General features: G+C 43.3%; 1 protein-coding gene across 4 annotated transcripts in view; it reads right to left on the bottom strand.

Moving 5' to 3' along the window:
• Window positions 1–27,383, bottom strand: part of GRM7 (glutamate metabotropic receptor 7) — a 715,175-nt gene that overhangs the window by 368,144 nt on the left and 319,648 nt on the right. Inside the window, exon 3 of one of the 4 annotated variants that reach the window (XM_053296401.1) lies at window positions 20,296–20,371. The exons of the other annotated variants lie outside the window; for them this stretch is intronic. Within the exon in view, the coding sequence (XP_053152376.1) occupies window positions 20,296–20,371 (76 nt within the window). The remainder of the gene's footprint in view (window positions 1–20,295; window positions 20,372–27,383) is intronic. 4 annotated transcript variants of the gene reach the window in all.

Here is a 27,383-nt window from a genome sequence, read left to right as displayed (position 1 = left end):
TCTCTCTCTCTCTTAGAGGAGAGCTGATCTTGTGGTAGCAATCATGACTTGTCCCCATAGCTAAGCAAGGTCTGCCCTGGTTGTCTATGAATGGGAGACTAGAAGTGTGAGCACCGTAAGAGATTCCCCTTATGGGATGGAGCCGCTCTGGGAAGAGTATCTAGGTTCCAGGTTCCCTCCCTAGCTTCTCCAAGATAGGGCTGAGAGAGATTCCTGCCTGCAACTTTGGAGAAGCCGCTGCCAGTCTGTGAAGACAATACTGAGCTAGATGGACCAATGCTCTGACTCAGTATATGACAGTTTCCTATGTCCTATGTCCCCAGGTCCTGTACCCGCTGCCTGTGATTCATGTACCTTGAGGGGTATATATACAATAGGTTGAGCAACTATGGTATAATAGATTAGCAGGGGGAAAGCCTGAATTAAAATCTCCTCTCAGCCAAGCAGTGAAAGCACCAATTAAAAATGAGGTGGGGTGCAGGCACAGAAGGTTCATTTCAGGCTGGGCGAGCTATGTCCCACATGCTATAAATTTCTGAAACAAAAAATGGGGGAGCTGCTTTTAGGAGGTAGTTTTTTTCTGGGGAGCCACTTGCCCCCATAATCCCCCTTTTGGGGCCACTCCTGATGCCATGAAGTTTACTGGATGACCTTGGGCCAGTAATTGTTTTTCAACCGAAACACGCAGGGTTGTTGCAATGGGAAATCAGGAAGGAAGAGCATTTTATGGTGCCCTGAGCTTCCTGGATGAAGGATTGGAGAGAAACGTACTTAATAGGGATTGGCACCAAACAGATTTTGCAATTTGTTTCGAGCTTAAAATGAATAGCAAAATCCTCGAATAGATTTGTCGTAACAGCAGTCAAGCTGGCTGTTTTGATGAATTAACCTCAAAAAGATTCAAGTGATTCCAGTGTATCAGCCATAGGGAACAATTGGGAACTTGAAACCCCTATTGTTCCTCATGCGTAGGTCCTAGGGACACCAAAGTGGGTTGGGAGATAGGGTACCCAACCCACAAAAGAAATGGACAAGCAGGTGATTTTAAACAAATTTTTAACATTTCCCAAACGCCCCCATAGGATCCGGGGTGTGTGTGTGAGAAAGTTTTTTAAAAATAAAAATTACCCCCTTGCCAATTTCCTTTGGGAGTTGGTTGGTAGGTAGCATCATCCACGCCCTACCACACAACCCACTTTGGTGTCTCTAGGAGCTACCCAAGGGGAACAATGGGATGTTTTGAATTCCCCATTGTTTCCTATGGCCAAAACAAGCTGCACTCACAGAGTGCACATGAAAAGTTTTGCATTGCAACTTGCAATGCATTTTATGTCCCTGCCTTGCAAAACACTGCAGACTAGAAGCACACAGTAAAAGAGAATCTGTCCCTCACAACACAGAACACATTGTTTTTCAAATACTCTCCAAAAATATTCAAAAAAAGAATCACTGACCCAGAATCCACTGCCAGCCACAATGCCCACGCTGCAATAACATCACTGGCACAAGTTGTTCTCTCACACACAATTATGACCCTTTCAGCATTGCAACAACTGTCACAGCAGCACACTTAGCAGCAAGCATAGCCATAAGCTCAAATATAGCAACTTCAGCCACATTTTGACTGAGTACACTTTTCAATGCAGATTGCAGAACAGAACAGAGCAGTGTGTGAAGCAGTACGTAGTCTCAAGACCTGACATGGAGCAAATCCCACAGCAATCACCAAGAAAATGTTACACCTTCATAAAGAGCTGAACTTCCACTGTCCCTTTCTTGCTACAACAAAACAAACCACAACTCAAGAAAGGCAGACACCCAAATTCTGCCTTTGTCAGTCAGAGATCCAGCAAAACCAGACAGTTAATAATATAGCAGCAAAAGCACAGCATATTATACTCAGTGCTGGGAAAATACAACCACAAAATCAAACTTTCCTTGATTCTTTCCTTTCTTCCTCCTCCCCTGATGTATCATCTTCAAGGACACACTAATGGTTCTCTCTGCCTCCCCTCTCCAGGCCCTTTGAAAACAAGCTGAAAGAACCTCCTTTTTGGTCCCCCCCTCTCCCTCCCCCCAACCAATAGGGGCACAATTGCCCATGAAAACACTTGATCTGTATGATAACCAGCGAACCAAGAAGCAAGGCAGACTCAAGCCAGACAGAAAACCAATCAGCCAGTGGGATGGGGGGAAGCCTGCCAAAATGGATCTCGAAACACTTGAATCAATTCGTTCATTTTGATGTGAACCCAAAACAGGCCCATTATTTTGAGTTCTAATCATTCAGAATGACCCATTTCAAGCTTGAATCCATGTGATCTCAAATTGATTGGCATGTCTCTAGTACTTAACAACTATAGGGACAAAAAGTTAACAGCAGCAGCTCAAGAGCAGAGTTAATGACACATATGGAAGAATGATCTAGAGGATGGATGTTTTTATTTGTACTTGGGAGAAATGGAATCACTGAGCTCCCTTGGGCAACTTACTCTCATTCTGTCAACAACATTTTATTTTATTTTGTATTAATTGAAATACCTATTTCCCACCTTTCTATAAAATGTTCTAGGTTGTTTACAATATCATGAATTTAAAATCATGAAGATATAAAAATGACAATATTTTATCATTCACAACAGCCACTCTAGATCACCTCAAAGGCTATTCGAAGGATCCAGGTTTGAAACAGACATCAACAGGAGAGCAAGGAGGGTGATATGCATTGTGGACCTCTTTGGCGAAGGCATTCTGTAATCTAGATGTTGCTATTGAATAGTGTTGCTTCCAAAATTCTCTTCGGCTGAATTTCTTCCTGGATTGTGGAGTTCAATATTACCTAGTCCTATGGATGCTTTAGGAATCCTTCATTGTTCATCTTTTGTTTCTGAATTTTGTATAGAGCACTGCACACACATACACAAAGCTTATCACAGGGATGGAGCCACCATTTTGCAGACAGGTCCAAAGAACCGAACCACCACTCCCTGTGGAGCCAACCCCATCCTCCCCCTGCATCTGACATCCGACACATGCCGCATTGTCCCATTTGTGGGAAGCTTCAGCCGGTGCTAGGTTCCCAGCCTGGCTGGGAACATGTCTCTCTGCCTTTCGAGGAAGGGAAAGACACTCCCAGCCAGGTTGGATACCTAGCAGTGGCTGAAGCGCCTTGCAAATGAGGCTGCATGGCCCCATTTCTGCATTAGGCCATGCCCCCTGCATTGGACGTCAGATGCAGGGGGTGTGGCTAGGGGGCCTAAGGAATGCCAGAAATGGGTTGTACCTACTCCGCCTCCTGCTTCCTATATGCCTGGCTTACCACAACTTTCATTTGCCTCAGTTAATTGTCTCTCTTTATATAACCAATGTGCACATGTACACATATCAAAACACTGCAACAACAACAAAAGCAATTTTGATGTGTTGTGTATGAAAGCCTTCTCCATGATGGTTTGCCAATGTTGCATAGCAATCCACATGCACATCTATAAAACACAGCACAACAAATCCTGATGCATGTGGGCAATGAGATCAAGATGGAAAAAATATTGCAAAACAAGTAGGGGGCACGTAGATGCAAATGAACGGAAGGATGGAAAGCTCATGTTACAATTTCAGAATTAAAGTTTAGAATTTTTTCTGAGTTTCACTCTGGGCAGTCGATCAATGGAAGAAAGGAAAGAAACACACAAACTCTACTTTTCCTTAAGCTACAACAGTGATGGCTCTCAAGGGATTTTTGTGAAGATGAAGGGAATCCAACTCCTAACTGTTCTGTAATAAACATAAAAAATGGGGATTTATTTTACTGTTTCCTAATAAATATGGATACAATATGGATACAATGTGCATCTGAAGCTTTGTTTTTGTGTACACAGGAAATTTCTGTGTGGAATGAGAATCCAAATTGGAACATCTTCATATGGATTCTTTATTTTGTAATTATTTTAAATGCATCTCTATTTATTCCCCGCCCCCCAGCAAACCTAATCTAAACCAAAATTAAACAGAAGCTATAGTGCATAAATTGGCAGAAAAACTAAAAATGTCTAACACAGATGAGTTAATTAAGAACTTTATTCTATTAAAGTTGTCACTGTAATTTTTGGTGCATTTTAATGCAGTTCCCTAGTGCATTTATCACCTCAAAGACTGGCTTTTATTATGACAGTTAAATCAAGCTTCTTTAATATACCAAAATCAAGGCAGTCACTGGAAAACTAAATTGAATGCTATGAATGGTATAAATGATAATTATGGAAGTGATGGAAAAGATAGACTAGCTTTTCTCGATGGGCTGATTCTGATCTAAAAATAGGGGATTACAAAACCTCAGAACGGGTTAGTTCTGCAGTGCCCCGTGGTTATGCATTTCCAATACTTATTTTTTCAAGGTTTCTTGAAAAGATACCCTTTATGGATCTCAGGCCTTCAGTGTAAGGGATGTATTACACTCTCTTTCCAATTGTATTACTCTTTTTGTTTTACCCCAGCATTAACAATGTGGGAGAGGGCTTGGGCATCGGGCAGGGAGGAAGGGGGTAGTGGTGGTGGGGAGCCAGAGGGCTCTCCCCCGACCAGGTGCTAAACCAACAGGCAGCCAGGGTGCCAAGAGGCTCATGCAGAGAGGGCCATGGACATCTAATGTTATGAGGTGAATTAAAATCCAAAAACGACAGTATGTTGCCTCATGGTCACAGAAGCTATTCTATCTTCTGCAATCCATTTGAAGTTTTGGTACTGTGGAATGAAATAATTCTCTGCTTAGAGTCAATGGAGTGGAACTCAGAGGTTACAAACAAATCTAAGCACCAGAAAGCCAACCTCCCTTATTTTTTCCTAACCCTATCCTTTTGTGTTAGATCATTGTACACCTTGGAGTTTTGGTTATGGTTGCCAAAAATGGGGCTGCAATCTGATACCATTTCAGAGAGGTGGAATCATCAATCATTCACATTATTCTTGTGCTGTTATTACCTGAGTTAGGCTGCACATGAGAACCATGGGGATCAGGCCCGATCCTGTCTGGGCAGTGCTGGTTAGCCTGGCTTTTAAGCCTGGGTTAACAGCATCACTGTGCCGTTTGCCCAGGCTGCAGGATCATGAGTCTCCTCGGGTTTGTTTGCTTGCTTATTTGTTTGTTTGTTTGTTTGTTTGTTTTATATACCTGATTTATTTAGCCAGTGGAGACACAGAGATTGATGCCTAGAGCGCCCATTGCTTGGGGGAATTCCCCAATGCACTGTGCTCAGCGTGCAGTGCATTATGGCGTAGCCGGAGGCCAGGATGCATTGGCCCAGCCTCCGGAGCTCTGCACTGTCTAGTGCAGTGGAGGATCATCTGGGAGTGTGATGTGTACTCCCAGCAATGATAGATGGATTGGGGGGAGGAGGGGAGGGAAGTAAGCTTCATGCAGTAAAGTGAGGTTTTCATACTGATTATGGAACTGTATGGCAACACTATGTGTCCACAATGAATACATAACACACAGAACTGCATAAGATTATATAATTATGTTGTTTTAAGTGAAATGGTAATAACAACAACAATTCATATAGCAGCAAAATAGTGTTTGCAAAAAGATCTGTTATTTACAAAAGAGGGTAGAGGGGGAGATAAACCTTGTTTGCCCGTAATCCTTGAGTGCCATTTCTTTGCAGGCAGCAGGCATTCATGCTTGCCCATTTCTGATTTGCAGTCATTTGTTTGCTACCTGGAATTATTGGTTGCAACATTGCTCGCAAACAATATCTTCCAACACTAATTTGGCTCCATTGCCCAAAGCAATTTCCTGCGAACTCCATGTGCCCAGGAGAATGTCATGCTCTGTGACATTGTTTTATTTTTCTGAACTGCCTCTTGGAATGGCACACTGTAATTTTAGAGATTGCTCAGTGCTGTGCCATTCTTAACAAGGATTTTTCTCCAACCCAAGTATTAATGCTACCACCTCTAGATAGGGAAGCATTTTACAAGTTGCACGCACAAAGCCTGCCCCCCACCTGCCCCCTTTTGTTTTAAATGTTGAGCAGTAAGAGCTTTTTCTGATTAATTTACTTTTTCTTAGACAGATGCATAGTGTTTCAGACTATTTCAGATGACAGTGCATCCTTCGAGGCAAGCAAAGACATTGCCAACCAACAAGAAATTCAGTGAACAATAAAGGCATAATGAGTAATCGGTGGGTAGCACTTGTACATTCTCTAGGAAGCCAGTTTGAAGCCAGTTCTCCACATTTTAATAGATTACTGACTTTATAGCACAGCATGGATTTAGGTCTATAAAGCAGCAGATACCAGAAGGGTGGGGATGAAATGCAATGCTTTATAAGAGCTAACATCATATGATACTCCACTGGCTTCTTGCAGCTCCTTGGGGTGTTTGACCTATTCCACTTCTCCAGTGCTTGGATAAGGCTATGCTGGGTTGCACTGCCCTCTTGCACTCCATTATTTACCTTTCTGGAATTCCAGTTCTTTCAATGTGGGATCTCGAAGGCACAATAATTTAGAATCCCTCAATGCTCATTTGGAATCCTATGTCTCTGACCGCCTTCAGACATAACAACAAACCAGAGGCAACTATGCCAGAGCTTTAGGTTTCTGGTTGTCCCAATGCATGAACCCATGGCTTCATCAGCAAACCACGGGTTGGTCTTCTACTAGGGGTGTGCACAAAACCGGGTAGCCTGGTTCAGTTCCAGTCCAGGGCTTGTAAGTTAAAAAAATTACTCATCCCCTCTGGGGGGCACTGCCGTGGCCACGGAGGGATCTCCGGAGGTACCCCCATCCCCTGCCAGCCTCTGTATATGCCCAAATCACCCATTTTGGGCAGTCTTTGGCACATTCCGGGCCTGGACAGCCATTTTGGAGGCCACCAAGCATGCCCAATGGAGCATGAACAGCCACACAGGTACCTGGCCACACAGAGGCCCACTGGGCATATGCAGCAGCCTCCAAAATGGTGGTCGCAATGGAGAGTAGGCCTGGAATGGTCCGAATACTGCCTGAAATGGGTGATTTGGGCATATACAGAGGCTGGTGGGGTGGGGTACATCCCACGATCCTCCACAGCCACGGCAGCACTCCCCAGAGGGGTGTGTGTGAGTAAATATTTAGATTGTTTTTTACTTAGAACCCCCTGAACAGCTGTGTGTGTGTGTGGGGGGGTGTTCAGTCTGGTATAAAACCAAACCGGGTGGGGGTCAGTCTGATATTGAACAGTCTAACTGAACCTGTTTGCACATCCCTATCTTCTATCCCAAACCGAAATTGGTACCTTTGGTTCCACTTGAGTTTTGCTGCCAAAACCTGGGGTCCAGAAGCATCATCGTGTCATCCAGATTCTGCTGCTGTTAGAGTTGAGGGTAGGAAGTCAGAGTTGAGAGTAGAAACCTCCTTCCTCTCTCTTTCTCTGATTGGCTGCTGTGGTTTTCCTTCATGCAGAGGAGGAAGCTTTGCAGACAGTCCCTCCCCCTTGCAGTCTCCCAGACTGCAGATTGGCATTGTCTGGGAGTGCAGCAGTGGGAATGGGGTAAACTTTGGGTCCATTGGACCCATGGTTTGCCATTATGTGTGAAGGCGGCCAATATCTTCCAGTAAATATTGAACTTGAAAGACAGATGAGTGACCAGACTGTGTTGCACATTCTGTAGGAAGCCACTCTGTCTAGGATTAAACTAGACTTTATATTAAGCATGTACTTTGGTCTGTATGTATGTCTGAGTTGTCCCCACCACCAATATAAAACAGTAGCCATGGTGGGGGCACTGATCAGGACTGGGATGGCAGGACAGGAGGAGAATTTTTATTCTTTATCACTGTGCTGTGATTCCAAAGATCATGCTCCCCACCCCAAGGGAAGCTGCTATTGGCACCAATGGAAGTTTCTCTTCAGAAACTAATGGCAGTTTCAATGGTACATCACAACAGTAGCATGAGGGGAAAGGGTCAAATAAGTCAGTCCTGATGCCATTCCCCCTTGGCTGTTTCACACACACACACACACACACACACACACACACACACACACACACGGCCACATTATGTATTTACTGCAACATGCGGTTTGCTTTGCAACCCTAACCTTGAAGCCAAATGAAAACTAATGATTGAAGTATTCCCAGACATTTCTCCAGTGAAACTCAAGCACCTAAAATACAATGGCACTTTAGAAATAGTGTTGAGCTGAAATGGAGTACTGGTGGCCCTTGTTATCCATGGTTCTGGCACCCGCAGTTACATTTTTCCATGGTTTTCACAGAAAATGGGACCCAGTTTCTTTATTCATGGGGTGAAATGGGTGTTATTTTAACCTATCCACGGTTCTTGATTGGGCAGTAATGACTTCTGATGTCATTTCCTGCCGCCATTTGGTAGTGCTGAGCCATTTTGTGGCTCTTTGGGGCGGGAACCAAAAAATAATAAGCATCAGAGGATTTGGAAGTTTTAGGTGTATTGCTAGAGAGGAAGGGACTGTGCTTATTTTTGCTTGTGATGATGTCATCTACCCCAATCCAAGATGGCGACGGGGTGAACATCTGAGGAGCAAGTGGGCTAACTTGTGGATTTGAACCAAATTGGATAAAGTTGTAGTGAGTGACACACAGGGACACCTCAGTGGTGTAGTTTGTGTTGATGGCATCCACCCTGATTCAAGATGGCAGAGCCATAAACATTTGAGACATAAGTTAGTTAACTTGTGAACTGCTTAACTGATTTGAACCAAATTTGCTACAGCTGTAGGGACACCTAGGGACACCTCAACAGTGAAGAAGAAGAAGAAGAAGAAGAAGAAGAAGAAGAAGAAGAAGAAGAAGAAGAAGAAGAAGAAGAAGAAGAAGAAGAAGAAGAAGAAAGGAAGGACTCAATGTCTGGATAAAACAAACCAGTCAATAACACTTGTCTGACTGTGTAAACAATAATAATAAATAAAATTGTGATGTTGTCCATTCTAATTCAAGATGGCGCACACGTAAACTTTTGAGGCGCAAGTGAACTACGTTTTGGGCAGTCTAACCAATTTTAACCTAACTTGTGAACCACTTAACTAATTTAAACCAAATTTGCTACAGCTCAATGAACACATAGGGATGCCCCAATGGTCTAGTTTTTGATGATGTCACCTACCCCAATCCAAGATGGTGGATGCATAAACTTTTGAGGTGCAAGTGCACTAACTTGAGGACTGACTAACCGCTTTGAACCAAATTTGGAACAGCTGTAGTGAGTGACACACAGGAATACCCCAATGGTGCAGTTTGTAATGATGACATACACCCCTATCCAAGATGGCAGACACCTTAACATTAGAGGTGAAAGAGATCTAACTGGTGGACTTTGATTTGCACCAGATTTAGTCCAGATGTAGAGACAGTGAAAGGAAAGTAGGCTGATTAGTTCTTACTAGAACAATTTGTTTTTAAATTAAAAAGTCCCACGTGTTATATCTTTGCCTGGTAAGGAAGGTGCTCTAGGCCTCTGATTGTCTTGGATGACCTCTTCTGTACCTTCTCCAGTTCTATAATTACTGCTAACCTTTTTTCAGGAGTGTTTGATGAGGAACTTCATTAAAAGCTTTTTGTAAGTCCAAGTATAATACTATGTCGACTGGATCACACATCCCAGCCCTCAAGACAACTGGGCCAATGCGTTCTCATCCTCATGCAGACACACATTTGTGACTGTGTACTTGAAAGTGGATTGCCAAGTACATCCTACAGCCCAAACTAGACATACATGTGACTAGAGCTAGACCAGATGACAATTCTGCTGTGTAGTGCTGGTGGGCAATGAAGAATCCACTAATTCAGAGTGGCAAGAGAGAAAATGTCTACCTGGTTGCTGGGGCTATAGGGATGTACAGCCATGCAGAAAGAGTTCAATGGGAGAGCTTTACTTGACCTCAGTAACATAATATTCTGATGGTGTTGATTGGTTACACAGCACCAGGACTTCACGTTTACTACACAATCCTTGCATCATGATTTGGATCACAGAAGTAAACAAGATGTTTTGCATTAACAATGCTACCGAAGAAACAGCAGGTTGGGGAAACAAGATGAAATACCTTAAGTTCAGAGGCAAACCACAAGCTCAATATGCAGAAGAATGATGATCCAACCCTTAACTCTCCACTTAAAAGTTTTAGGAAATACCTCTGACTGAGACCTTGGAGATCAACTGCAGGTGGAGTTCACCTACTAGATGAACCAAAGATCTGACAAGGCAGTTTCATATAGCTGTGAAAATGTTCAAAAAGAGTGAAATCAGAATGGGAGTAAAGGATTTTTATGAGAATTTATACCTTTTCAAAATTAAGAAAAAAATCATAACTTGAAAAAATTTGGTACAGCAATGCTTTAAAAGATCCAGGAGTTTGTCAGCGGCTAGAGTTATAGCCACATCTTTGTCTGTGGCAGCCATGCTTTTAAGAGATCAACATGTTCTTTCAGCAAATGCAAGGACAGAGAAGGACTGAAGATTTGTGTGATAAAATGTCACATAGACTCGCACAAAACAAATGTGTTAGCCTTTGCAGAAATCAGTCAGGTAGCTCAAAAGGTATAAAATCTTTTAAAATGTTAGATATCCAGCTAGAGAGAGCTCTGCTGACACACAGAAAAGATATAGGAACCTTGCAGACAAAATGCTTTGTACTTTTTCATCTTGATGAATCAGAGTAGTGTACGTCACTGAGTCAAAATGGGCAGGAACAGCCAGAAAGGACAGAGTGACAAGGCCTGGTGATGATCTTTGAAAACATGTGGTTAAAGTTATAACATGAAATGTATCCATGTGAATCACTTCTGGGATAAATGTAAGAACAAGTATTTTCAAAATGTTTTCTGTCATTAGGCTGCCACACTGTTTTTTAACCAAGACTAAAATATCCAAGTTGTTTTAAAGTGAGGGTGAGCTATCAAGTCAGCAGCTGATCATGAGTCATTCTTCACTTTCCTGGTTTTAAAGGTGATATGAAAATAGGAGTATTACAACTCTGTTCACTTGAATATGCACAATGCTTCACCATCAAGCATTTTTAAGAGAAGTCAATTCAGCATGTTAATATGAGCCTAAGTCCCTTCCTTCTGACCCAGATTATACATGTAACTTTGTTCATTTTAAGGGAAGCAAACAGTGTCATTATAATTGGTGGTAGGAGGGGAAGAAAGAGAAGGAAACCAGGACCAGCACTTGTGGTTTTTCCCTTCCCTATCAGAAGCCCTAAAGTTTGGCTTCAGTTCTTCCTGGTTTCTGTTTACAGTACTTTGAAACAAACAATTTAACCTTGGAAAGTGTAATGGAAAATAGTATAACTCTGGAAACCATTAATAGCTGGTGAAGTGAGAAAATTATCATCACTAATGTTCATTGTAGTCTGACAAAAAATTTCTTGCTTCTTTTCTAGAGACTAGCTATCAAACAGGGCTGTAGGGTACATTGGACAAGCGGGGGGGGGGGATGCCCAGAGGGTCAAGGGGCCAACAAGTTTCTCCAGACCCATGGCCAGGGTGTGACATCCCCCCACAATGTTTCTCTACCCCCCCCCCGCCCGCCCAGCACATCCAGCGAGCTGTTTCTCTTTTTTCAGGCAGGAGGATGGTGTACTCCATGGAAAGGAAAGCAGAAAGTAAGAGAGAGAGAGTGAAGGGGGTGGAGTTTATTGGCTGGTCTGTGGTGGTGGTGGTGGTGGTGGTGGTGGTGGTGGTGGGTGTTAAATATATATTCAATTGTTTTTCAACCAAACAAGTTCTCAAAATTGTATACATAGCAGAGAGAGAGATATTTTAAAACTTTTTTTAAAAATCATTTTCAAAGAAGCACAACAAGGTGCCAAGTGTAAGCCTCTGTGTTCACTTTCAAATCATAACACCCACTTCAAAAAAACTTTAAACTTTAAACTCAGGCCTATCATTACTGCAGTACACGTTTAATTTTCCATCAGTGTATCTATAGTTGTACCATGCTTTCTAGTGCAAGCTGCCATGTGAATACATGTGAGAAACCTCCCAGAAGTTTTATTGAGTTATTTTCAGTGCTCCTCATTTCCTATGTCTGGAAGCTTAGGGCTACTTCTGGTGTTGTTGTCCGTGGTGTACATATTTTGCCAGCCCTCAAAAGTCAAGTTCTTTCTTACTTCTCCTCATGTTGTATCTAGAGTCCTTGGAGCAACTTTGAGAAGTTTCAGACCCCTTTTCTGTGGTGTGGTAGCTCTAAACTAGAATTCTTGAGATTGCATGCTTGGGAAGAGAGAGAGAGAGAGAGAGAGAGAGAGAGAGAGAGAGCACAAATGGGTGAATAGGGATAGGAACATTGCTAGGGGTTTATGCATGCATATATCAAGTCACAGTAGTAGGCAATAGGCATATATGTTTAAAATGTGTCTGAGCTAACAAAATATGTGTGCACTACTCCAACCTTGCTACACCCCTACTACCAAATACATTCATTGTTTATTATAAGCCACTTTGAGAGCTTAGACAGCTGAAAAGCAATACATACATACATAAATTGTCAACTATGGCTGTGTACCTGAATTCATTTGAAAAGTGAACTTGGGGACAGGCCCCCTAAAATGCAGGATATCAACAGCAAGTGTATGCTGTACATGTGTTGAGCACTAGGGGCTGTTTCTAGAAATGGCATCCTGGTCCATGTTCATCTGAATGGCTCCTTTACACATGCTCCAAATATTTGTTGAAAATATTCCAAAATAAAGTATTCCACTTTGTTCCAAAGTGTTTAGAAGACATGTAGAGAGGCCATTGGAATGAACACCTCCCCTACAGGGAGGCCATCAGGATGACCACAGAAGAAGTCCTGATGGGTGTGCTCTCAGTGCGTCCCCTTCCTAATCACATGGGCAGGGACAGTATCATCTGTCCCAATGTGTGAAAAACTATATGAACACTGATATCACAAGGAGGCTCCTATATGTTCTGGTGAACCAATACCTACTGTATACTCTCTAGGATTATTTTATACAATCTGAAATATTTGATTAAAAAAACATATTTTATACAATCTGGGAGTGCACATGCATGCATCACAATTATAGCAAACTATTAAGGCAACAGCAAGTGCCTTCTTTCTCCTGCTGCGGGCTGCGGCTGAAGCAAGAAGGCAGGGGCAATTCTAGCAGCAACAGTAGTAGGTAAGGGCAGGGGATACAGTCAACGACAGGGACCAGTGGTTGGGTCCAGGGATCTAAACCCAATGGAGAAGCTTAATGCTACCACACTATCCAAAAATCACCCACTGTGGGTTTGCAGTGGCAATGTTATAGTAAATATTTGTATACATCTTCGATTACTCCAGTGAACAGTCTGCCATGTAGAGGCAGCCTCTATGCAGCCAGCACCATTTTAAAAGTGTATAGATGCTGTACATTCCTTCCCCTTACCTGAAAAAATGGAAGCAGCTGTCAACCAGTTTGAAATTAATAGTTCAGGAAGGATTGTATTCTAGGGATGTGCACAGAGTTGGATTACTTGGTTCAGCTCAAATCTGGACCGGATTTGAGCCATCCTGGGTGGCTCAGGCTTGGGCTCAACCAAGCCCGGGACTGGTCCAGTTGGGCCATTGAGCAGGCTCGAGGGGCTCAACAGGTATACTAAGATTCTGCTTTACAAGTAAAGGGCAAAATGTGGTGGTGGGAGGAGGCAGCCTTGCCCTTTACATTTTTTTACCTTTAAAATAAAGCCTCTGCCACAGCCAGGATGGCGGCGGTGGCCGCGGGGACAGCGTAGGCGGCTACTTATACCCCACTAGCAGCTTCCCAAATGACAGGACAGCCACGCTGCGGCCCATTTTGGGCCTCTGTGGGCTTGGCTCAACTCACCCTCGGACCGGCACCCATTAGCTCAGTTCAAGGGCGAGCCTTCGAGCTGAGCTGGCTTGAGTGTGAGCCAGCTGGATTCCGAGCTGGCTCTGATATCTCTACTGTATTCCAATCAGAGTACATTTTATTTGTTAAATAATTAAAGTCACAAACCATATATCACTGTGAACTGTTACAGATGACTCTGGAAGGCTATGCTAATGTTCATAATGTTGGAGCTAGGATCCTGGCGGCATCAGCTCTCAGCTGCAATCTCTCATAGTGACCACTGGGGGGAGGGAGGGTTAGGGTCATGGATCTTCCCCTCTTTGTTCTTCCAGTGTTATTCTCCATTTTATCTCTCCAGAGACACAATGTTTATTTTTGTCTCTCTCTTCATCCATGACCTACAGCTGAAATTAAGCTGCAGGCTCTTTCACATTTGTTTGTAACCTTTTCTTTAAATAAATCATTGTAGTTCTTCAATACTAAAGAACTGTCTCAAGACCTTTTGCTTTGCTGCTTTCTCACAAAACTGGTTTTGCTTTGGTATTTGGGGACTGAACTGCCATTCTTCCCCTACATATAACAAGTTGATTTTATAAAAGTTCAAAGAGGATTGCATCCTTGTCACAACTATTGTGTGGATCATTGTCCATTTTACCATTCAGCACAAGATACATCATTCTGGGGCACTAGAGTCTTCAAAGAAATAATTTAACCAAAAGGGTTCAGACTCAGCTGCTTTTTGCTAGCCCCATCACACCTGCACAAGTGCTGTCAGAGATAAATTTAATTATACCTCCCAAAATAAGCTTGAAAGTATTTTCCCTGCTCTTTTAAAAGCACAGTCTAGCATTTTCATGTATTCATAAAGCTAGTTTGTCACCAGTCTAGACTGATTCTATTCATCTCTCTCAAATTAATGTGATCACAGAACAACAAAATCCTGTTATTCTGTAAAATAAAGTGTCCAATGACTATGACACATGAAATATTGTACACTAGACTGGGCTAGGCAGAAGGTGGATCAGGGCCTACTGGGTGATGTGTACTAGGAAACTGTTGTTGATGCCAATCTATTAGAATATCAATACTATTAGAATTAATAATAACTCAAACGTAGATGTGTACTTGTATATGCTGGTTATCCCAGTAGATGGCTCAAAAGGTACAGTAAGCAACTAGCAGTGTCCCCTGAGCTACAGTTTTGCACCTAGTTCCACTTCTACTCTGAGCCATTATTTGATATCTGGCTCCAGTTATTGGACTTGGAGTTCTAGTTAAAAAAACAAAAAACAAAAACCCAAGCAGCATCTGCTTACACCAGTAGGAGACCTACAGGATCAATTTGTTGAGACACCAGTTTACATTGAGGTGTGACTGTGGTACAAAGGATCCAGTTGTGTGTGGTGAGCTGCTCACAAAATCAAAACCACACATGTACAGACTCCATATTCATCAAACCAGTGAAAGTGGTGGAAAGCTTGAGGAAAGTGACCACATTATCTTGGAATTCGTGATAGCAAGGGGAGGGAAAATTAAGGGTAATCCAATGGGTACCCAGGATTTGAGAAATGCTGATTTCAATAAGCGCAGGGCGGGTGGGTGGGGTTAGACAGGATCTCATGACTAGAAATCTTAAAGGACAAAAACATTCCCAGAGGGATTAGAAGATGCTGAAAAGTGAGATTTTGAAAAAGGCACAATCACAAAGAATTCCCATGAGAAGGAATAATAGGAGACAACAAATAAGCCAATGTGGCTGCCAAACGAGCATGCATCGGAAATAGAAGGAGGGACATGTAACAATGAAATAGTACAAGAGAACAATCGGGAAGGCTAAAGCTCAGGATGAACTGAGGACTCTGTGAGGGATGCCAGAGGGATGCAAAAACAGAATTGTTTGACAGATTTGAAACCAGAGAATAGTCAAGAAAGTAGCAGGTCAGTTCCATGGAAATGGTGGGATAGGTGACCAATAGGGGTGTGCAATTCGGATTTTTGGTGTTTCGGCTCAGACCTGAGCCGAAACACCCCCGTTCTGTTCTGTGGCCGAATATGGCCCTCCCAAATCACCCCCCCCGATTTGGTTCGGACCCAAATTTATTCAGGTCTGAATCTGAATTGATTTGGGGCAATAAAGTGGGTCCCAGGGGCAAAATAGTGGGGTGGGGTGGTAGTGCCCAATGGGTGGAGGCTACCACCCAAATTTCAGGGGGATTGGTCAAAGGACTGATTTTTGGTGAATTTTTGAAGTTTTAGTGTCTTTGGGGCAGATAGGGGGCATAACGTGGGATCTGTGCCAAAAGGGTGGGGTGGGGTGGTAGTGCCTAATGGGTGGAGGGTACCACCCCAATTGCAGAGGGATTGGGCAAAGGGGTTATTTTTGGCGAATTGTTGAAGTTCACGCGTCTTTAAGGTTTTCCCTCATAAGTTATAATGGAGCATTCAGCAGCCCCATAAGTGCACTTGGGGGGTGCTGGGGTAGCCCAGAGAGAGTGGTGGTGTAGTGCACATAGGGTGCCAACCACCCCCATGGGTTTCTAACCCATGGTGTACAGGGTTCTGTTGTTTCAGAGGTTTTCTGAGTGTGGATTCTATGATAGCAAATTAGAGTGGATTCATGGTGTCTCATTGAAAATCTCATTTGCTATCATAGAATCCACACTCAGAAAACCTCAGAAACAACAGAACCCTGTACCCCATGGGTTAGAAACCCATGGGGGTGGTTGGCACCCTATGTGCACTACACCACCACTCGCTCTGGGCCACCCCAGCACCCCCTAAGTGCACTTATGGGGCTGATGAAAGCTCCATTATAACTTATTATGAGGAAAAACCTTAAAGACGCGAAAACTTCAACAATTAACCAAAAATCAGCCCTCTGCCCAAATCCTTTGAAAAAATTCAGGTAGCTTCCTTGCCCCAACCCGGCATTACCACCAACCCCACCCCACTCTAGGACACCCCTTTCCCCCCGACGTGAAGCAATACACCCTTCACGGGGAAAACCTTAAAGACGCGTAAACTTCAGAAATTCACCAAAAATCAGCCCTCTGCCCAATCACTCTGCAATTGGGGTGGTAGCCTCCACCCATTAGGCACTACCACCCCACCCCACCCCACCCTACCCTTTGGGCACAGATCCCACGTTATGCCCCTATCTGCCCCAAAGACACTAAAACTTCAGAAATTCACCAAAAATCAGCCCTTTGCCCAATCCCTCTGCAATTGGGGTGGTAACCTCCACCCATTAGGCACTACCACCCCACCCCACAATTTTGCCACTGGCACCCAAAATTCGAGCAGACATCACATCCAACCTTTTTGCATTGAAGTCAATAGGATGCAAAAAGGCGGTAAATTCAAATAGACGTCATAGCTCAAAACGGAGGGGGGAAAAGAAGGCCAAAAAATGGAGGTCCGAATCACCCGAATTTTCGAGCCCGAAATTCGGGTGATTCGGCTTGTGCCCAAAATTTCTCGGACATTTTCGTGGGTGATTTGGTTCGGCCCCGAATCACCCGAAATTCGCTGTTTCGGGCACAGATCCCAAAACGTTTTGCACATCCCTAGACCAAGAGAAAAGGTGACCAAGAGAAAGCACAGCTGCTTAACTCCTATTTTGTATGTTTCTTCTCCCATCAAGGAAAAGTGGCCAACCTGGACAGAAGCTGCACTAATAGTGAAGTGAGAAACGTGACTCAAAGTAGGTAAAGTGATGGTAAGAGACCACCTAGCAATCTTTATAATTAATTCTCTTAGCCAGCATGGAGATGTGGCAAGGCAATGCGTGCTGGCCAGGGAGGCACCTGATTGGCTGAGCTCTGTTTGGCTGGCGGAGGCACCTGATTGGCTGAGCTCTGTTTGGCCGGCGGAGGCAACTGATTGGCTGGGCATTGGCCCAGAGCACCGAAAGGGGGCATAGACAATGAAGGACTGGTCTATCAATAGCTTCTGAATACCAGTTGCAGGGAAACAACAGCAGGGCACGTTCCAGATTAACCCTTACCACACTGTCACAACGAACCTGCAAAGTGTGCTTCCATTTTGCTTGTGTATCAACACTGCAGCAGCAAGGTGCCATTCACATTTCCGACGCCTTGTTTCGGATTTTATCCTTGCGTTTTAGTCCTACAATGTTGTTTAAAAAATAGGTGTATCTTTCCATTTTAGGGCGTTTTGGGCAAACTAGAAAAGACTGCTCCCCCTGCTGATGTATTTGCATAACACCCTTTAATTACATTGTAAATTCAATTGCGCCAAGCTGAAGCATTTTACGGCGGTTGTGGCTGTAATCTGGAATGTGCCCAGGAGACAAGCAATGCCTTCATCTCCTGCTTGTACACTTCACAGAGGCCTCTGGTGATCCACTTGGGAAACAGGATGCTGGATTAGATAGGCCTTGGACCTGATCCAGCAAGGCTGTTCTTATGTTCTTGTGACTGAAGTGAAGATTGAACCAAGGTCTCTCTGGTCCTCGTCAGACAAACTAACTGCTACACTACACTGACTCTCATGAATAACCGGTGCTGATAGACCTCTCCTGCATGAATGTACATGTTCCACCGTTAAAATCATCTAAGCCAGGGCCCATTACCACATCTTGAAGCAGCAATAGTCCATACATAAAATCCCATACGTTAGTGGCTACTCCAGGCAGGAGCATCCAACAGCTACCTCATCTCCCAATGTATTGATGTGTTAAAGGCAAATGCATATCTGCAAGGTGCAAAGTGGAAGGCCTAGGTATGTATCATATTAAGTCTGTGTGCTCTTCTTCAAAGCATATTATTGATAGCTGTTTCTGCTACAAATCTTGGAGTCCAACCAAATTATGCATGCTTATTTAGAAGTTAGTCTGCTTGGGGGCTTGCTTGCTTCCATATGAGCATATGGAGGTATCTTATACAGAGTAAGGCCATTGTCCCATCTTGCCATTCTCTACACTGACTGGCAACAGCTCTCCATGGTATCTGGCAGGAGTCTTTTCCAGTGCCACTGAGCTACAGACCTCTCTCTTTCCAAGTAAGCATTAACAGGATTGCAGTCTCAAGCCTTTATTTAGTGTTTAAAGTGTGCATAGACACAAGCCATGCCCATCCTTTGCAGTCCAGCATTTTTCTAGTTTGATCCAATGGCAAAGTCACAACACTGAAACCCTGACTTAATAAAAGCATTTCCAAAGTGACAGCAATGATACCATAAACAACAGATTAATTTTCTCAGTAAAAACCAGAGCAGAGGGCAAAAGCAAGGCTTAAAAAAATCCCTCTACCACACATCTGAAACAAAAAGTGCAAAACAAAATTGAAATGGTAGAGATCAACTCTCTTAGAAATGGGTCTTCCTTTTTCCTCTTGCAACTTTGCTCTAAAGAGAGAGCTTTCTTTTAAAAGATGAAACTATTTTTCTTCATGAAGTCAGCATGGCTTTGGGTAGAAAAATTGCAGCAGCAACAGATCATCACAGAAGCTAAGCCACTTTAGTTCCCATGAGGGGAAAAAATAGATCTGGGGGGTTTGTGCCTCCCAAAACAAACTGCCAAATTAGCGTTGTGTTTTGTTTTTTTTAAAGGACTTTGAGCTTAACTTTACAGTACAGCATATTTTTCATTATCGGAGAACAATAAAAGTGTGTATATGTACATCACCAACTCGTCTAGTTAAGTTAATAGAATAGGTCATACTTGCACTCTGATCCTGAACACACTGACATATTCCTTGTACAACTGGTCCTCACATATAGGGCCTCTGCCATTGACTATACACTGTATCCAGCAAAGGGATTCCCCATTTTCTGACACAGAAAACAATGGGGCAGAGTTGTACATGCACAATAAAATAACAGTACATACAGCATGGGAGGGCCCATAGCTCCCTTATTTCCATCCATATGGTTCCAAATTCAGTACCCACTGTCGTGAGTTAAAGAAACTCAGGAAGCAAAATTGGCGGAAACCTCCGTCTGGAATCTCAAAGAGTTGCTGCCATTTAGAGGAGACAGTACAGGACTAAATGGGTCAACTATCCAATTAAATATTGGACATAGTCACATTTTCATTGTATGGAAGGAAATCTCAGTGATTTAAATAGAAGTAGAAATCCATTCCACAGAATGACCACAATCAAAGCACTCAGAGGTGGCGGCTGCTGCCCCATTGGGGCTGGTGGGTGGAGGGCAGGGAGCTAATGGTAGGCCGAGACAGGGATAACAACAGGCGGATCCATGGCTGAGGACTCAGAAACAAACACAAGCTCCTCGTTATCATAATGAGGACACAAGCCTACACATTTGGGCTGTGCATTCCATCAGCCCCGATAATCGTGCCTGAGGCAATGCCAGCCCTTTCAAGGCATTTTTCATCAGAAACAATTCCGATGAAAAACGTCTTCGGTACCACCAATTTGATACAATACCAACTTGTATTGGTATTGTATTGAATATTATCAGATGTGGAGTGGGGCTTACCTTTTAACGAAGAGCCAGCTTCTCTGAAGAAATCGGCTTCCTTTCAGATCGCCGTCTTTCCTTTCCTGGTCGTGCCCTACAATGCACCAGGAAAGGAAGCAACATCATGACATTGCATCCTCTTCCTGATGCATTACTGGGGGGTGAGGGGGGTGGTGGCTGTGCCTGATAGGTACATCTTTCAGGAAGGACACCCTGCCTATGACAATTTAACATCAGAAATAAGCAAAGGTGATTCCCCCCCTCACTAGAGAGGTGATAGGCACGGGGGGGGCAGAGGAAGAAGTCTCTTGTAGCCTGATGGAGAGCATTGCAGGTGTCCATCACTTCAGCAAAATGGGGGAAGAAGATGGGGAAAAGTGAGGGACACCTCAAAGGTGGGAGGGCCACACTCCACCTGCTCTTAGTGAGGAGCCTCCCCTATAATCACAGATTAAACAAATCTATGCTTAATTGCAAATAGATAAACACAGTGCTGGATGTGACAGAATATAGATTCCAGATGGCTGCATCTTCCTGCCTTCAGGACTCCAGCCTCCATATCTGCGCATCATTTTTCTAATATTAATTCTGGTCCAGGGATGACGGATGGGTCCCACTCACCACCCACCCACCCCAGTTCAGAGCAAAGATCTCTAAGACCCAATTTAAATATGAAGCCAGGTGGGCTAAAAACATGTGCAGCTGCATGACATTCCATGCAGTCAGCTTGAAGTTTGAATTGGGCCGTACATGACGTTCACATGGAGCAGCCTGTCTGATAGAACAGTAGATTCCTGGTGTGCTAAGGCACAGTGGCTGATGTGAGACGTTCTAGGATGCCACATACTAGGGGTGTGCATTTTGGAATTTTCTTGTTTCGATTTGTATCTGAATTGAAACATCCCCGTTTTGTTTTGTACCCAGATTTTCTGAATCCGAATCAGCCCTGTTTTGTTTTGTAGCCAAATTTTCCAAATCCGAATCCGAATCGATTTGGATTTTTAAAAAGGGTCCCAGGGCAAAAAGAATGGGTGGTGGTGATAGTGTCCAATGGGTGTAAGCTACCACCCAAATTTCAAAGGAATTAGGCAAAGGACTGATTTTCTTTGTGAATTTTATTTAAGTTTACACATCTTTAAGAATTTTCCCATAGGGAATAATGGGGATTCCAGCAAATGTATCGCTTCAAATCAAGGGGAAAGGGATGACCCAGAGCAGAGTGTGGTGGGTGGTAGTGCCCAATGGGGGCAAGGAAACTTCCAGAATTATTTCAAAGGAATTGGGCAAAGGGCTGATCTTTTGTGATTTGTTGAAGTTTACGTGTCTTTAAGATTTCTCCCATGGGGAATAATGGAGGTTTCAGCAGCCCAATAATTCCACTTAGGGGTCACTGGGGTCGCCCAGATCGAGGAGTTGTGTAGTGCACATAGGGTGCCAAACACCCCCACACCCACAAGCCTGTGGGGTACTGGGTTTTGTTGTTTCTGAGGTGTTCATTGTAGATTCTCTGGTAGCATATGAGATTTTCAGTGAAAAACAAGAATCCACTCTCATATGCTACCAGAGAATCTACACTCAGAACACCACAGAAACAGCAGAACCCAGCACCCCATGGGTTAGCAACCCTTCCTCTGGCCAATGTGGGGTCAGTAAAGAGTGGGAAGAAGCAAAAGATCCAATGGGGAACAAGGAGGGAATTGTCAGCAGGTCAGCCCATGATTTAGGTCACTGATCAGAAGGCTGGAAGGGTGGGAAATTCAAAGAGATGTCAAACACAAAATGGAGACTGACTCCAAGATCACCATAAAATGGAGGTCCGAAACAACAAAACGTTTTGTAGCCGAAACAGGGATGTTTTGTTTTGTATACAAAACTTTTGGATCTGGAAAATGGGTGTTTTGTTTTGTCTACAAGACACCCGAAACAGGCTGTTTTGGGTACAAAACGTTTTGTATCCAAAACGTTTCGCACATCCCTACCACATACGTAAGCAAGGTTAACCTGATCAGCAACATGTTCAAAGCGGTCCTAAGGCCAGGGCTGTCAAGACCCACCTTGTGCCCCTAAAACTGGCAATATGGAAATACAGCTGCCTTATTTAACATGCTAGGGTGGGGGGAAGCTATTTGGTTTGCCATTCTCTTTTTTTATTCATGCTTTTAATTCCCTAGATGGTGTCAGTTCTCAATTTGTTAATCCATATTTAATTCTCTTTTTTAAAAAAATCACAAAACACCATGGTTTCAAAGATAAGCTCTCTCAAATAGCTTCCTACGCAGTCTTTCTTGCTTTCTCTTGGGATAGGACTGATAACACATGAAAAATAAAATGCTTGAGATATTAAGAGGGAAACTGATGCAGTAAACCTGGATAATCAGGGCTAGGTGAATGTGGCATGCAGATGTGATTTGAAGGGACTGTGTGTGTCCTTGAATATTTTTTAAGTCTCAGAGAAACAGAATGAGAGATCAACAATTTAACAAGAAAGTCAACAGTTTCAGATACAGAAATGCCTGCCCAAATCAAGGACAATCAATGGACTTGCCATATGCCTATTTTTTTTTTCCCCTGGAAGGCAGGAAACGTACACACATTCCAAAGCAGAGACACAGATTCAAACAACTCTCTGCCAATTGGGTTGAAATGTTCACAACTTCACAGCTTTACAAGCTATTTGTAGGATACCAAAAAAAAGGGGGGGGGGATTTCTGTTACTAATTTTAGCTACTTTCCCAAGTTTTGAAACAGAACACAGATTATCTTCTGTACGTCAGCCTTTCAAACCTGGTTCTGTTTAAAAGCAATGATTACAACTGATCACAAAATAGAACCCCCTTTTTGTAATACCTTACTAGTGTGGGAAGCTGGGTTCACAGAAATTATCTCTCCATGATTTCCTACTACTCCAGTTGCAGCTCTTATCTTAACACTGTGTTCTTGCCTCATAGCCCAAACATGGCAAATTGAAGGAAAGGAGCAGAAAATGGATGGATTTCAAAGAATATAACATTTTATATTTATAAAATATATCTCTATATATTTTAGAGAGCCAGAGTGGTGTAGTGGTTAGATTGTTGGACTAGGACCGAGGAGCCCCGTGTTCAAATCCCCATTCAGCCATGAAACTAGCTGGGTGACTCTGGGCCAGTCACTTCTCTCTCACCCTAACCTACTTCACAGGGTTGTTGTCAGGAGAAACTTAAGTATGTAGTACACCGCCCTGGGCTCCTTGGAGGAAGAGCGGAATATAAAATGTAAAATAATAATAATAATAATTTTTACCTGTCTGACTTTAAACTGAAAACATGGCATATTGAAAGGACAAAATAATTCCCATTTTTAAATACTGATATTACAATTTGATAGCTGTGTCAGACTGGTGAGGGGCTCTATCTCATTTCAAAACCAGGATTGTGAATATTTCTCAGCATCTTCTGTTACAATTAACTTTTTGGGAATGAGTAGGACAGATCTGTTTGGCAGTCTTTAATCTATATTGCTGCCTTTAGAAGGAAGGGAGGAAAGGCATTTATGAAAAGGAATCTCAGCTCATCTCACATTGCATTAAAATAAAACCAGACTTAATTTAAAGCATGGAGCTCATTTTCTTTTCTAAGGATTAATTCCAAGTAACATTGAAAAATGAACAGGGCATCTGTGCAGATGAAAATAATCTCCAAAGGAGGAGGGTTTTAAGCCACAAGTCTTGGTTTCTTTGTTTGCATGTGTTGGGAGAAAAGGGTTACAAAATCCCACACATCCGAGGAAAGGCCTCTCTCTAACTACTAGGGATTAGGGTGATGTGGGGAATAGATTATCCTACAGCTGTCTACTGAAGCAAGCATGTCTTTTCCTCTAAAACATCAGCTGCTGCTGGACAAGGTCAGAAGCAAACACAGCAAGTACTTCCTGTATGTGTTTTTTTCAGCTAGAGGAATACTGCTTACTTGCACTAATATACCACACTACAACAATCTCCTAAATCAAACAAAGGACAAGACTCACATTTTAATAAACCAACTATTTCATCAACAAATGAGTGCCTTCTCCCATTATCCTCTCAGAAAAAGAACTACACCTTTAAGGTTCTCCTTAATCTATGGCGAATAATCATAGATGGGGCTGTGTATTCACTACCCTAAATCAGGGCTGCACAATTTCAGCCCTCCAGCTGTTTTTGGACCACACAGCTCCCATCATTCCTAGCCACAGTGGCCAATAGCCAGAGATGATGGGCGCTGCAGTCCAAGATCTACAGGAGGGCCAAAGTTGTGCAGCCCTACCTGAATTAAACCAAATGTCAAAAGCATTTTTTAATCTGCACAGGAGCTACAGCTTCCAAGAGAGGTGGAATTATTCCTGGAGAGGGCTCAGGACCCATTGCTTTGCAGCCAGTTGCAGACCTACCCTGGATGTAAAGGGAGACTTGCAGGCAGAAGGTGGTGTATTGGCCCTCTCTCCCTACTGCAGAGGTCTTAGAGCATGTGAGATGGCGGTTCAGTAAACCCCAATGGGAACCCTGCACTGGACCCTCTTCCACACATGAATGACTCTGAACCTGCAATTGGCATGTTTTTATTTCTCTGTTGCTCGATTGGAAAGCTTCTGCCATGGGAAGCAGGAGCACCTCGCTTGCTTTTAAATATGTCCTTCAAACCTGGAGGTATTCTTATTAGCAGAGAGGCTCTGCAGTCTGCTACAGAGCACTGGGTCCTTCTCCTCAGTGAGTTAGTGAGGTCATTCTCAGAACTGGGTGGGTGGGGCGGTAGGCAAGGCTTCATAAACTTACCTCCACCACCACCCCCAGATGACCAAGTACTCCTGTTGGGAGCATGAAATGTGCTTCCAGATGAGCAGTGCTGCATGTCTGCAGCGCAGAGGTGTGGTGATCCCCCCAGCGATGGGTGGGTGCCTGTCAGTGTGTCAGCACCAGTGCTGATACACAGTCAAGTAACCACAGCTAAGGGAACACTAGCTCCCTAAGCCCTGTTTAAGGGGCAGGCTCGCTTGGCGGGTTTGCTGCTGAGGTGCCACCAGTCGCTGGTCAGCTCCCGCAAGTTCTTATGGGCAGCCAAGCCCGGTCTGCTCGTGAGAAGAGCCTCATTGTGTGTTACAAAAGGCACTCCAGCTTTCATAATCTGCTCTGGAATTTTAGCAGAGCAGAATAAAATAATCCCATTACCTCATCTGAATAGAATTCGGCATGTCTACTCATCCTTATAATCTATAAAGCACCTTGTAAATCAGTGACAATATATAAATTAATACCAAAAAATTACTATAATAATTAGTGTTCCATATCACTGTATGTGATTCCATAGAGAAGCCATTGTAAATGTCTGGATATAAAAAGAGTAGTTCAAAATACTGGTGACAATAAAAGTTAAGGCCAAAAGAAGATACTTGAGAAGACTTCAACTATTTTGCAAGAAGTTTGGATCCAAGACTGAAATCAAGACTGAGATCTGGGCTTATCTGGACCATTTCCGCAAGTCCTCACCAAACAGGCCTAACTTATCCTATTGATTGATTCTGGATATTTGTAAATATTGCAAACAACATACATTTAGCATTTGCAAAATCATTTTGTACTTTGCAAATGGAAAGTAAACATGAAAATAAGATATACTTCTAGATATTACTAACATCCAACTGTTTCCCTCTCACTTGCTTAGCAGAAAATAAGCTTTAAATAAAGATACTTGGTGGATTAAAACATGCTGTTCTTTTATTTTGTGTAGCTTGAATATAGATCGTTCAAAGCTTTCCATGTTATTTGGCTGGATATTAAAGCAACTTCTGCTGTATAGTGGAGGACACTGCAGTAAAAAGGTGAAAACTTTTACTTCAACTGTATTATGATTGTTCCCACAGGCTTTATAATAATAATAAGAAGAACAGTGTTACATTCAAGGCTCCTTTCTATCAGGGAAGCATGGACACACAATGGAACATGTTTCAGCAAGCACCTTCTCAGCCGAAACCCAAACAAATGCCTCAGAAAATGAAAGAAGAAGAAAATAAAGCAAGTGAGTAGATAAAACACTGCTTCTTGGATTAAACTATACTAACCCCACAATCCATCCTGTTTTAAGGACAGGGTGTTCTCATGAATTTGATGTAGGGCATTGTCAGAGAAATCACACACACCCCCAAAAGAGGAGATCGCACTTTCTCTTGCTCATTCGCAAACCCCATGCTTCTTTATCAGTAATGTTAGAAACATCAGCTTCCCTGGAAACAATGCACAATGGGAATATGTGTTTCCCTGTCATGACACTGGCCTCTCCACATCTGTTATCTTGTTTACTTCTCCTTCTCACCTCTCCCAGGCAGGGCCTCAGAGTTTTTGAGGGGAGGGGGTTTGGTTCACCCGAGTCTGAGTCCTCCTCCAGGCTCCGTGGGGTCAGTCTCTCTCCGGAGACCTCCACCACTCACCCTCCAACTGCCCCTCATCACTGGCCGAACCTACCTCCAATCCCTCCTGACATCCCATGCCCCCGTTGCTTGGACCTCTGCCCTGCCATATTAGGCTGCTCTCACCCTTATCCTCCTCAGCTGTGCCTCTGTCTGCTGCTGCCTCCTCCCTCACTCACCCCTGCCCTTCCCCTGGTCCCTCTAGCCTGGCTCTGCCTGGCCGCCCACCCCACCCACGGCATCTCTGGCTTCGACCATCGAGGGAATGTTGGAACCAGTAAGACCAGCTGCTCCCTGCCCCCACCGGACACTGCCTTAAGACAAATGGGATTTGTTTAAGATGGAAGTTTACAGGATTCACTACAGGAAAATAAGGCAGTGTATTAGAGGAAATAATCTTGCAAGGCTTCAGCCCTGTATTCTTAATGCCAGATAATAAAACTGTTTTAAAACCTCATCAAATCTAACTTTTCAAATGTGTCCTTAATATCTCAGTTCAAGTTTATGGAAATTATGAAGGTTGCGCTTCATGATAGCATTCACATTTTTAAAAAAGCACAAGCTGCTTAAGCCCTCGCTTACATGTACACTGACACGGCTGGAGATATACTTCAAGAAGATAAACAATATCTTTGTTCACACACAATCTATAATGCTGTTGCCATTTGTGCTGCTTCAGTTAGCATAAG

This window comes from Hemicordylus capensis, chromosome 2 (genome assembly GCF_027244095.1).
Source record: "Hemicordylus capensis ecotype Gifberg chromosome 2, rHemCap1.1.pri, whole genome shotgun sequence".
Lineage (NCBI taxonomy): Eukaryota > Metazoa > Chordata > Lepidosauria > Squamata > Cordylidae > Hemicordylus > Hemicordylus capensis.
The sequence above is the reverse complement of the archived record's forward strand: the minus strand, read 5'-3'. Positions and strand labels throughout refer to the sequence as shown.